Raw genomic sequence first — 12735 nt, forward strand, 5'->3', positions numbered from 1 at the left:
CTCACCAAAATCACTGAAAGACAAAGACTGCAGTTGGAATTGTCATGAAAGTACCAGTACTGCTAAAGGCCCAGGGCCAGGAGAGTACCCCTGTGGTTGTCTTTTGTACAAGTGCCCCATGAGTTTTCAATAGAAAGTCAGCTAAGATAGAAAAGGAGGGATTTTAAAGTAGTTCAAGACATTCAGAAGCACATGGCCGCCTTCTCTTCCTTCCAAAGCAAGCTTTTTATTGTTCAACCAATCGACAGTGTTCAGTGAAGCCTAGCACTGTACTAAGTACACTGTACTAAGCATAAATACACAGTGTAAGACACAGTCCCAGCCAATTTAAACATAGAATCTAAACATTTCTCAGGAATTACTCTGTGGTTAAACAAGCAAAACTGGACTTAGTTGACAATATTGGAATGAACAGTCTTTAAAGCCAACATTTTAAAGAAAAACATTATACCTACACTTGTAATGGTATGCAAGTTCTCCCCAGTAATATCAACTTCATTGTTATCAATAAACAAGGTTTACTTTTCTTAAAATTCACCTTTATTAAAATTCACCCCTGTAATTTCAATAGATTTTTTTTTTTAAGGAACTTTAAAAGGTAAAGTAGTGGAAACGTGTAAAAATTTGGCCAACAGATGTCTGAGCAAAAGAGCTCGAGACTACTGAGAGAACCTAGCCCATCTCCAGGCCATTTTCATTAACATTTTGACAACATAAAGCATGTTTTCCATGTAAGACATTTCCACTATCCAGAAGAGGGAGTCAGTACCATGGACAGCGGTGTAGGCTAGACATTACCAAGAGGGCAAAATTTTGCACTAACTCAGAGGCAATAGCTACCAGGGGTTGGGGGGAATTTTGTCCCCCAAATTAACCTCCTGATTCTCTCACAAACTCTCATAACTCACAGGTGTTAGCCCAAACCGGAAGTTGGATTGAGATACTGAACATGGCGATGATTCATTCCCAGGAGCAAACCTCCTGCTTTGAGAGGGTAGAACATTCAGCACAGAGCAGAGAAGCGAGAGCAGCAGCCTCAGGAGCCTGAAACCTGAGAGGGTGGTGCCAGGACACAAACATGACTGTCACCTTGCTTTCTTTTCCAGACCCTTCACTTGACTGTGGCCCCAGCAAAGAGCTTTAGCCTCATGCTGGGTTACTACCCAAAATGGTCTCCATTTTGGCCAAAAAAAAAAGGCAAATTAAGGAAGGAACTAGCACAAGGGGAGGACTGGATAATTCTCTAGTGTTCCTGTAGTCTGGATACTCTAATGAAAAAGACCACTGACTCCTCGAAATAAAGTATGTTACACCAGGAAGTCTGGGCTAGGCTGCAGCTGAAGGGAAAAGTTCCAATCTGAACTTCAAACCTGTGGTAAGCAAGCGCCTTTTGCTCGAAAGCACCGAATAGTGAGCCTCTAGCTCTGGCAGTGATGGGGAAGAATGCCAGTTCCTTCCTTTCCGTAGACTCTAAAGTCTAACAGGGTCCCGGGTATGCGGAGACGCCAGGCCCAGGGCTTCACAGCTGGACTTGGTCCTCATGCCGGCAACCCTTCTCCTTTCCACCATGAAGGTCACTCCGGCTCCTGTGCACCCAACAGCCCTCAGGATTCCTCCATCAGCTGTAGAGATGATCATCAAGGCTACTGAAACAGGAGGTAGTGTACAAAACGTAACGCTGGTTTTTCTTAAACTGTAACACTGGTTTTCTTATAGCAGATACAAGGCACCGTGTGAGAAAGCCGCCCCACGCCCAGCCACACATCCACACTTGCTCCTTGTACACACACAAGCAGCTGGTTTCGCTACGATGCACAGGAATGAATTGCTTCCAGTCACTTCTGGTTCTTAAACTGGCTGGAGAGCCAGTCCAGGCCTTCGTAAAACCCGTCTCCACTGGTGGCGCTGGTAGCCTGAATGTGCCAGTTTCTCCAGCGGACGGACTGTAAGCCAAGCTTGTCTGTTATTTCTGCTATGCTCATAGCATTGGGAACATCCTTGAAAGAGAATATTCAAAAGTCAGTTTATAATGCTGTGTTCGTATAATGAAATACCATGCTCTTAAAAATATATATATCATGCTCTTCTCCCCAAACCTGCCCCAACCCACAGATTTATCTTAGCTGATGGCAACTCTAGCCTTCCAGCTGCTCAGGCCCAAAACCTTAAAATCATCCTTAATTTTTTTTCTCTCTCTCACTCTCACAACTCCACATTAGGAAATCCTACAGACTCTACCATCTAAATATATTCAGCATCTGACCATTTCTCACCTCACCTTCACAGCTACACCCTAACCCCACCATCATAATTTCTCACTTGGATTACTTACATAACTTCCTTATTGGTCTCCTTGCTTCTGCTCTTGCTCCCCTCAAGTCTATTCTTAACAATCAATTAAAAATCAATCAAAATCAGATCAAGTCATTCTTCTATCAGAATCCTGCAACAGCTCACTCTCTCTGGGGGTCAGAGTCCCCAGAACAAGGTAGATCCGTTGTATTGATATGGAAGGTTGGTCAAAGATATGCTAATTGAAAAAGGCAGGTTGCCAAACAGAATGCAGACTATGATCTCCACAATTTCAATGTGAATATAATCATTTAACTGCTTATATAGGCATAGAAAGCTCTACCTCTGGAAAGAGGTAAGGAATGTAACAATGTTTTACCCTGAGGAGTGGGGCTAAGTATTTCACTTCACTTGATATTCTGAACTGTTTGCATACTTATATCATGAACATATTCTGCTTTTATAATTAAAACAATAAATCTGTTCTTTTTTTTTTTTTGAAAGTCCACTATGTTCACTAGTGAAATTCTGGACTGACATCGAACCTAACAGTAGGGTCACGGTTGAGTAAAGGATGATCCATTCGCCCTTTAAAATCATGTTTACAAAGAGATGAATGACAAGAGAAAATGCTTTCGATAAATCTGAAGTGACAAAACAGTATGCAACACTGTCAAAACAGTACGATTTCAATTTTAAAATGAATATATTCATAGAGGAGAGAGTGGGAGGAAACATATCCAAAGGTAACTGTCATTATCTCAGGCTGGTACATTCCACATGATTCCACCTTCTTTCCCATACTTAGTTCAGCTTCGAGTCCTCTTCGACACCGGGCCCTCCTCCCACTCTTTTACAGCTTATATTACATCTCCTCCTCAGTGATAGCCCCATGAGATCTAATCATTCCCTCCCTTGTCCACCCCCAACTCTGCTCCAGTGTCCCTGGCTGCCTTACTGTTCCTGGAACCCTGGGGCTCCCTTCCTGCTGGACTTCAGGTCTCTGCTCAGATGTTATCTTATCAGAGAGGCATCCTGGCCCCTCCCATATCCATTCTGCCCCTTCTCTGCTTTACCTTCATCCACAACACTTCCACCAGACACATCACATACTATATGCTCACTGACTCTCTCCTCCCACTGGGATGTAACACAGAGACTTTTGTCTGTCTTGTTCACTGATATTATCACCAATCCCTAAAATAATGACTAGAACTTTGATGCTCAATGAATATTTGTTGAGTGGATGAATGAATGAATATAAGACATATGCTATACAGGAGGTGGAGGGAGAGGTTATGGTAGGGACTGGAGAGAGAGAGGCAGACATCTAATTTAAATATCTATTATTTTTAAGTGATCAACTAGCAGTAAACTCCAGTTCCAGTATTCAGAAAGCCAACAACATACCTGTTTATTTGCAAACACCAACAAGACTGCATCCATGAGCTCATCCTCCATTAACAATCTGGTTAGTTCTTCTTGGGCCTCACTGATCCGTTCTCTGTCGTTACTATCGACCACAAAAATCACACCTGGAGAGAAATCACAAGCATGTTAGTAATCTGAACCTGGAAATGGCAGCTGTTTATATCTCTTTATAGCTTCTCCCTGCTCACATGTGTGTTTTCACGGAAAGCAATCCTATGGAAGAATCTGTAATCCCGAAAGTTAGGAAGTGTACTGTACACCAACTAACCTATCTTTTACAGAAGCATCAAAGCCCTTCACCAGATTATACAAAATATACAGAGAAATATACAAAGAAAAGGTTTTTAATCTCTCATTTTTTAAAAATACGTTTTTTGTTTATTTTAGAAAGAGAGGAAGGGAAAGAGATGGAAATATCAATGTGAGAGAGAAGAGAAACATTGGTTGACTGGCTCCTGCATTCCCCCTACTGGGGATTAAGCCCACAACCCGGGCATGTGCCCTGACTGAGAATCGAACCTGCATCCTCTTGGTGCACAGGACGACACTCAACCAACTGAGCCACACTAGCTAGGGCAATCATTCATTTTTAATCACTTCATTTCTGCATCAAACCTACATAATAAAGTTCCAATAAAATTTTGGGCATCAACATTCAGGTAAGTTTCCCTGGTTTGGCAATACTCTGCATATATCCTAACTCTCAGGATTATATACAGGGTGGGGCATAAGTAGGTTTGCAGTGGCTTGTGTGGAAAAAAACATGCTGATTATGATTATTACAATAGCTTTATTAGCACTAGCTAGTTTGGCTCAGTGGATAGAGCGTCGGCCTGCAGATCAAAGGGTCCCGGGTTTGATTCCAATCAAGGGCACGTACCTTAGTTGCAGGCTCTGCCCCAGCCTGGGCCCTGGTTAGGGCTCATGCAGGAGGCAACCAATCAATGTGCTTCTCTCACATCGATGTTTCTCTCTGTCTTTCCCTCTCTCTTCCACTCTTCCTAGAAATCAATGGAAAAATATCCTCGGGTGAGGATTAACAACAACCCCCCGCCTCCCCCCCCAAAACACACACACACACCAATAGCTTTATTAACACTGTGTTTTATGTACTCACAACGGTAAACCTACTTTTGCCCCACCCAGTATCCTTCCATCTGATTGCTTTTAGTGAAACCACACATGTGAGCAGGGAGAGAACAATGGAAGCTGTGTGTTGGTACCACCGGGATCTCTCCCTTTGGTTCATTTGTGTCCTTGTAAGAAAACTGTAATGGTAAGTATAGCCCTCTCCTGTGTCCTGGAAGTCATTCCGATGAACCTGAGGGGGTAGTGGGAACCCCAAACTTGCAGCTGGTGCCTGAAGTAGAGGAGCCTTGTGCACGTGACCCATGAAGTTTGGCACAACTCCAGAAAGCTGGTGTCAGAAGTCTTTGCGGCATCCCAGAAAAATCCCAGGAAGCGAGACAGGTTGAAGAAAGGTGCTGCCACACTGTGTCTGAGCAAATATCGTTGAAACCTGCACAGACCTGGTGACTGCCACATTGGCTGGGGAAAGAGGTGGTGCAAGGATCTCCCAAAGGAGGTGCCCAGGAGGACTCCAACACACCATCCGAATACAGGATGGGGGAGCCTTTCTTAGCAGCAGTCCATGTGGCAATACCGGTAATGACCACGTGGGGTTCAGGTGACAGTAAGCCCTCTCTCAGACAAGAATGTGGTTGCCAAAAGAACAAATGTGATCCTCAGCTGCATCAACAGCAGTGAAGGTAGCTTAGTTTTTAGGACATGGGTGATAAAAAGCCCACTCTATTGTATGTCAGTCAGAATAGCCTGGAAATGTTATGTGGTCAGTGCTGGACCCCACATCCTAAAGCACAGGCAACTGGAGGGATTAAGAGAATGACTAGGATGGAAAAGGAATCAGATGCCATGTCATCTGAAAAATAACTGCTATAACTGGGGATATTTTACCTGGAGAAAAGACTCATTGCGGGGACTGCTGATAGCTGTCTTCAGATATTTAAAGGGCTATGGCATAAAGAGAGATTTAACTTGTTTTATATAGTAGATGGAAGGTCAGTGGGTAAAATCTACAGTAAATCAACATGATAACGAGTCAACAGAACTGAAGCAATGAGCTACTGAGGAGGCCCTCCTGTGACTGGAGGTATTCATGCCCAGCTTAAGCCACAACTTGTGGGGACACTGCAGAAGGGACCCTGCTGGTAAGGAGAGGGTAGTGAGATGAGATGTCCTCTAAGTTCCTTCTAGGAGGTTTCATGACTATATCTAGGAGGGAATGCCAGTGCTGGCACTCTGACCCATCCCTCCATGCTTCCCAGTCCTCCCATCCCCTCCAACAGCTGCCGGGCCAGCCGCTCTGGACCAGCCCACTCCGGGAGACAGCTCGAAAGCTGCTGAAGGTTTGGGGCTTGTACGTGTCCTTGTCTGTTATAGCACATCAGATTTTAAAAGTGTAAAACATTCAAAACTCCCCCCCCAAATATGAATGCTGCCAGCAGTTCTGGACTGTGATCATCACTAAGCAAACCAGGTTATCCAGAAATTTGAAGAGATCCTTAGAATCATTAGTTTCTAATGCAAAACAGACAGGGGGAAGCCGGCATAGTACTAGTATCTCTTTGCCATTCCTAATAAAAATAAAGGTTTATAAAGATTAGGTACCTTTTCATATTCTATTTTTATAGGGATCCTTATCTGAGAAACAAAGAACCTCACATCAGACTGACTACACTTTTGCACTAAAAGAACCTAGAAAAGGTAAATTGACACATGAGTAGCATACTGTAATTTGTTTTGTAAATGGGGGAGGAATATGTAATTATAGCATAATTATACTGCATACAATACCTTTGGGCAGATATACAAAAAATAAAAATTGTTGCCTACAGGAAGGGAACTGGATGGTTAAGGGACAGTGATGAGCTGATGACTTTTTATTATAGACTTTTATTTCTTTTTGAATTTTGAACCATATAAGTACATTGCCATTTAACAAGTTAAAATTACCTGCAATCAAAGAAAAATCTTTTCATGTGAGAACTAATAGACCATTTTATGCATTATATATGATATAGCCCCATCTTTAAGAAACCAATGATAAGGAAATATAGTAACAATCCGGGATATTCATGCCTATACGTGTACTTGTAGAATACTAGTATAGGACAGCAGGGAGGGACTGTGACCACACAAGAGGCTGGAATTTGGGATTTGGGGATTCAGCCATCTCTGTTCATCTCTTTCTCTCCAGAGGAATGATTTTTAGATATTATCACTAGGTTTAAAAATGTTTAGTGAATTCAGATTCTTCAAAAACTGGTACCTCATCCAAGGGCACCTATAACTCTCAACCAAAGAATGAAATTCATCAGGATAACCATTTTCTAACCATTACTTGATTAAAAGGAGTTTCCTATATTGGGCATTAAAGCCCGAGTACTTTTTCTAGGAATGCAGGGACCATTTCGCAAAAAGAAATCTCCCCAGTAAGCGTAAGTGGGCCATCAGAAGAGAAGGGACGACTGACAGTCCAAATAAAGCAGAGCACCACCAGGGGCTTCAAGCATGTGTCTTTTTAAGAAATATATATTGTTACTGATTTCAGAGATGAAGGGAGAGGGAGAGAGAGATAGAAACAGCAATGATGAGAGGGGATCATTGATCGACTGCCTCCTGCACGCCCAACACTGGGGATCAAGCCCACAACCCGGGCATGTGCCCTGACCAGGAATCGAACCGTGACCTCCTGGTTCATAGGCTGACACTCAACCACTGAGCCACACCGGCTGGGTTCAAGCATGCATCTTTAGATACATTTAATATAAACGGCTCCAAAGCTGTGGACTGGATAATCCTAACCTTTGGTGTCCTTGAAATAATGTCTCCACATAGGTCTGTGTTTACAGTGGCTATTGACATCCCAGATGGTGAGGCTGATATTGTTATATTCCACCGTCTCCACATTGAAACCTAAATTGAAAGGATGGAGACAAATTTTAATGATGACTCTTGCTGGTGGAACAATTCCAAATAATTTCAACTGACATTTGGCCAGCTTTAACATTTGGACTTTTAATTTACAAAGCAGCTTGCTAGTCAAAGATTTATAACTTACAAAAACAGAATGTTAGTCAGCTTGCTCTCCCATTCAGACCTTCCCGATTCTCTCCAACCTCCACCCTCCACCCTCCTACTTTCCCCCTTTCCCGCAGCAAAAAGATCTTAACAGTGTACTTGAGAGCAAACAGAAGCCGTTAATGGGACTGACTTCCACTTTCCGCCGCACAATGTAGAAACTTTCCTTCCTCCCTCTTAGAGCCTTTCTCACCCAGGAATTTGGATCTAGAGGCAGTTCTCCAGGCAAAGATGAAGTTCTATCAAAACCGCCTTTGCAAAACCCTTAAATAGCCCATAAAACACAGTGCTGGTTCATAGGAAGGCTGGTCTACAGCTTTGAAACAAATCAGATTCTTCAGTTGGACACCAGCTCAAGTAGTTGGCTCAAACCAGAGTGAAGAAAAAATAATCACACTGCATCTTTAAACACTAGGAGGTACTTGGAGTGGAAAGATGCTTCCACTGAGGACGGCCAGCTGGAAGGAAGACTGGCTGAGGAGGGAACAGCACATTTCCTGCTTCCCTCTCAGGCCGAGGCTGGGACACATCCTAACCGAGAGGAACGGAGGGCGTAACTGCCCTGACTGTTTTAGTCATTATTATCTTTTACTTTCTTGCCTAGCAGCTAAGGATAAATTTGCTTAATCTAAATGTGTTTGTATGACTCCCCTGTAAATCTAGGAATGTGCTGGAGACATTGGAGAGCAATTTGTTAAGTATACATTACCTGGCTTTGGCATCAAAAAGTTTACATTCTTGGGGTAAACAAGATTTTCGAAAAGAAATAGTCAATAATATAAGCAGCATGTTAAGAGTTTAACAGACTAAATTGTAACTTGGTGTGGCCACAGGTTGTTAACATACCTACTGTAGGGACGGTAGCCACAATCCTTCCCAGCTTCAATTTATACAACATGGTGGTTTTTCCTACTCCATCCAAACCCAAAATAAGAATCCGCACCTCCTTTTTCCCAAACAGACTTTCAAACAGTTTTTCAAAAACATTCCCCATGGTAATTGAATTTGGTTACCTGGGTGAAAAGAAAGGCAAGTCAAATAATTGTTCATTGCAGAGCTATGCAAACATACATAAAATATAAGTCTCTATTAACGGTGGGTCCTAGTAAAACTTTTTAAAATCATTTTTTAGTTTTCAATGACAGTTGACATGCAATATTATATTATATTAGTTTCAGTGATTAGACATAACTTACTAAGCGATCCTCCCAATAACTCTTGTACCATCTGACCCCATACATAGTTATTAGAATAGTGTTGACTATAGCCCCTAACTGTATTTCACATCCCCACATCTATTCTGTAACAACCATTTGTACTTCTTAATCCTTTCAGCTTTTTCACCTTTCCACCCATTCTCCCAACCCCCCCTCCCATCTGGCAACTATCAAAATGCTTTCTGTAGCTATGAGTCTGTTCTGCTTATTTGTTTATTTTGCTTAGTTTATTTTCCTTAATTTAACTTATTGATTTGAGAGAGACAAATACAGAGATGGGGGTGGGGGTGGGGCAGGGGGACATCAACTTGTTATTCCACTTAGCTGTGCATCCATTGGTTGATTCTTGTATGTGCCCTAACCGGAGATGGAATGCACAGTTTTGCCATATCAGGACGACGCTCTAACCAACTGAGCTACCTGGCCAGGGCCGGCTTTTTAGTTGTTTTTTTAAATTCAATTTAAACCATCTTAAGTACACTTTTGTCAATAAGGAGTAGTATGTCTTTTTTTCAAAGGCAAACTCAATTAAGCCTTTTGATACCTTACTGAAAGATTATCTTTTCCACTGCAGCATCTAAGTGGGATGGGGAGAAGCCCAGTCTCAATGCCACCACTGTGATGGCAGGCTTTAGCCACCTTAAGTCGGGAAGCAGTGCTACAATAAATATATCTAAACTCTCTTGAAATGAGAACTTAGAGAACCAGTTTACTTTACACATGTGAAGCAAAGTGCTTAAGGTAGGTTCAATATCAACATATCTTCGAAATTTAGTTAGCTGCCTGTGGCTAGCAGACCATATCAATACCCAGAAAATAACCTAACATTTTTCAGAAATATGTACAGCATTGGGAAACCGCCCTGGAATCAGTGAAATTAACTGGGCAAGAGTTCAGGCCATACCATAGCATCCAATATTGACTATCACCTTATTCTCCATCAATCTTTAAAACTATTTATTGAAATATAATTTACATACAGATATAAACATTCATGATAACTGTACAGTTTAATGAAATGTCATGAACCAGATCAAAAGAGATGATTGCCAGTGACCTAGAACTCTTTGTACCCCCTCCCAGTCATTATCCTCCAAAAAGGTCATCACTATACTGACTTCGAACAGCAAAAATGTTCAATATTTTATTTTTCAGTAGCAGATAGGATAGATTCTATACAGGAAGGCAATAGTAAAGACAGACTGGTTTTGCAGAAACTTACAGTCTTTTAACAAATCAGCCTATTAGTAGTGTGAGCTTGAGATTCTAATTAAAGACTTGAAACTGGTACTGTGTTTATGCCTCTAACCAAGCTCCTGGAAGGCAACAGAGATTCTTCAATCAGAAAAAAAACACACACACAAAAAAACACCCATCCTTATTCTGCATGACTTTCCTAACCAAAGGAAAGCTTTACTCCTGGGAAGAGGCAACCAGAACAGCCCATCTCCCATGCATCCTGCCCTCAGTGACCTCAGAGGGGAGGTCACCCTGTTCCAGAGGTCCTACCTGAAAGCAAAGGCTTCCTACAGTAGCTAAACGTCCTGGATGGTGTCCGGCACAGGCCATCCTATGCTACGGCCGGAGAAAAGGAGCACAGCACTTATCCTGTATAAAAATGAGGTACAGGCTGCTACAGCCAAAGAATGCACGCTCCAATCCTTCATAGAAGGTCCACATGGGAAGTCCAGGAAAGTCCAGGGCGTCGCAGCACTTGAAATCTTGTTGGGCGACAAAAGAGAGATTTGTCTTTGTTTCTAACAACAACAACAACAAAATCTCAGTTAAGAAAAAACATAAGAAGCTTGCTGTGAGAAGGAAGGTACCTCGAAGTCTCCTGGGAGGCTCCATCTCCTCTCCCAACCACCCTGGCACACCTCCTAGGTTCCCCCTGCCGCTGCTCCTTGTCCCTTCCTACTCATCTTCCAGAGGCGCCCAGACCTCGGGAGGAAGGCGGTGGCGACCCCAGGGCCTCTCTGGCACATTCACAACCACAAGAACGAACGGCCCAACAGGGCACGAGGTGCCCCCGCATCCCCAGGGACGGCCTACGAATGCCCTGTCTGCCCAGCCACCAAGACGCTGCCTCTCCACCTGACGGCCGCCGGGAAAGCTTAGGGCCCGGCGACAGCCCCGCGCTGCGGAGGACGGAGGGGGCCGGGAGCCCCCGCCCGGAGCGCAGGCCGCCCGCTGCCCTCCAGGTCCCGCCCTCCCGCAGGCGGCGTGGAAACGGGAGGCGGCCTGGCGTGCTGTGGTCCCTTCTCCCCCGCCCGCGACTCGGCCGCCCTCACTGGTCACCGCCACCCTCACCACGGCTTTCCGAATGGCCGCTCCGCTCAGGTAGGCGGTGGGTGAGTGGCGCGGGGACGGGACCTGTTGAAACTTTCGCACCAATGAGCGCGAACTTTCGTGATTGACGACATGTCTGGCCAATGCAAAGGACACTAAGATCCTGGCTGAAGGAGGCCCGCCCTTTGCGACCCGAGCCCAGTCGCGAAGCTTTGTAAATACCGGGTTCACCGACCAGTGACAGCTCAGCGCGTCGCTGTGAGACACGCCCAGTACCCGCCCCAATGCTGTGTGCGACCAATCAGAACGGCCAAAGGATTAGGGGGTGTTCTGCCAAAGACTCGGAAAAATCCCCAGGATTGAAGAACCATAGGACAGTGGTTCTCAACCTTCCCAATGCCGCGACCCTTGAATACAGTTCCTCATGTTGTGGTGACCCCCAACCATAAAATTATTCTCGTTGCTACTTCATAACTGTAATTTTGCTACTGTTATGAATCGTCATGTAAATCTCTGATATGCAGGATGTATTTTCATTGTTACAAATTGAACATAATTAAAGCATAGTGATTAATCACAAAAACAATATGTAATTATATATGTGTTTTCCGATGTTCTTAGGCAACCCCTGTGAAAGGGTCGTTTGACACCCAAAGGGGGTCGCAACCCACAGGTTGAGAACCGCTGCCCTAGGAGGATTTGGACCTACCCTGTGGGGACGTGGGGACGGGGCCAAGTTCATAGTGCGATTTAAGGAACTTTGCTGGGATGCGGCTAAAAGTGGAAACTAGTCTGGGACTGATGTTCTGTGCAGGAAACACCCTGACCCTGACCCCAAAGGTAAGCATAAGGAAGCCTTCCTATTCAATCTGAAGCTAGACTGGAACCCCGCCTCTAAACAGATTTCAACAGCTGGGGAAAATACTAGCCACCTGCACCTTCCTTCAAATGTCAGGACCTGCCCTAGCTGGTTTGGCTCAGTGGATAGAGCTTCGGCCTGCCGACTTAAGGGTCCCCGGTTCAATTATGGTCAAGGGCACATGCCCGGGGTTGCTGGCTCATCCCCAGTAGGGGGCGTGCAGGAAGCAGCCAATAATTCTCATCGTTGATGTTTCTATCTCTCTCTCCCTCTCTGAAATCAATAAAAATGTATATTTTTTAAAATGTAGTATGATCACAGTCCTACAACTCTCAAGCACTGAGCCCCTTAAAGGGCAACTTGGTTAGCTAAAGAGGTTACAAACTCCTGCAAATGGTACATGCGAATGGAAAAGGGGTGACACACTGCAATTGACAAGCTATGGGGGCAGAGGGGAGAGGGGTGCACTAAACTCAGAGGCCAAAA

The 12735-nt window shown here is 44.1% G+C and overlaps 1 protein-coding gene across 6 annotated transcripts; it reads right to left on the minus strand.

The window, feature by feature from the left end:
* Nucleotides 1–210: 210 nt before the first annotated feature.
* Nucleotides 211–11474, minus strand: LOC118672147 (ADP-ribosylation factor 2-like). 6 transcript variants are annotated; one of them, XM_036341622.1, is made up of 8 exons: nt 10928–11405; nt 10611–10822; nt 10324–10417; nt 8731–8897; nt 7609–7719; nt 3703–3827; nt 1789–1997; nt 211–1646 (listed from the first exon to the last, which is right to left on the minus strand). In XM_036341622.1, exons 4-7 carry the CDS (start codon nt 8876–8878, stop codon nt 1836–1838), a joined length of 546 nt encoding a protein of 181 aa, XP_036197515.1. In that variant the 5' UTR covers nt 8879–8897; nt 10324–10417; nt 10611–10822; nt 10928–11405; the 3' UTR covers nt 211–1646; nt 1789–1835. The 6 variants fall into 6 exon arrangements, with proteins under 6 accessions (XP_036197515.1, XP_036197514.1, XP_036197513.1 ...); XM_036341621.1 differs by lacking the exon at nt 10928–11405 and adding an exon at nt 11412–11474 and having other exon boundaries at nt 211–1997; XM_036341620.1 differs by having other exon boundaries at nt 211–1997.
* Between the last annotated feature and the right edge of the window lie 1261 nt (nt 11475–12735).

The sequence above is a fragment of the Myotis myotis genome, unplaced genomic scaffold (assembly GCF_014108235.1).
Source record: "Myotis myotis isolate mMyoMyo1 unplaced genomic scaffold, mMyoMyo1.p scaffold_m19_p_17, whole genome shotgun sequence".
Lineage (NCBI taxonomy): Eukaryota > Metazoa > Chordata > Mammalia > Chiroptera > Vespertilionidae > Myotis > Myotis myotis.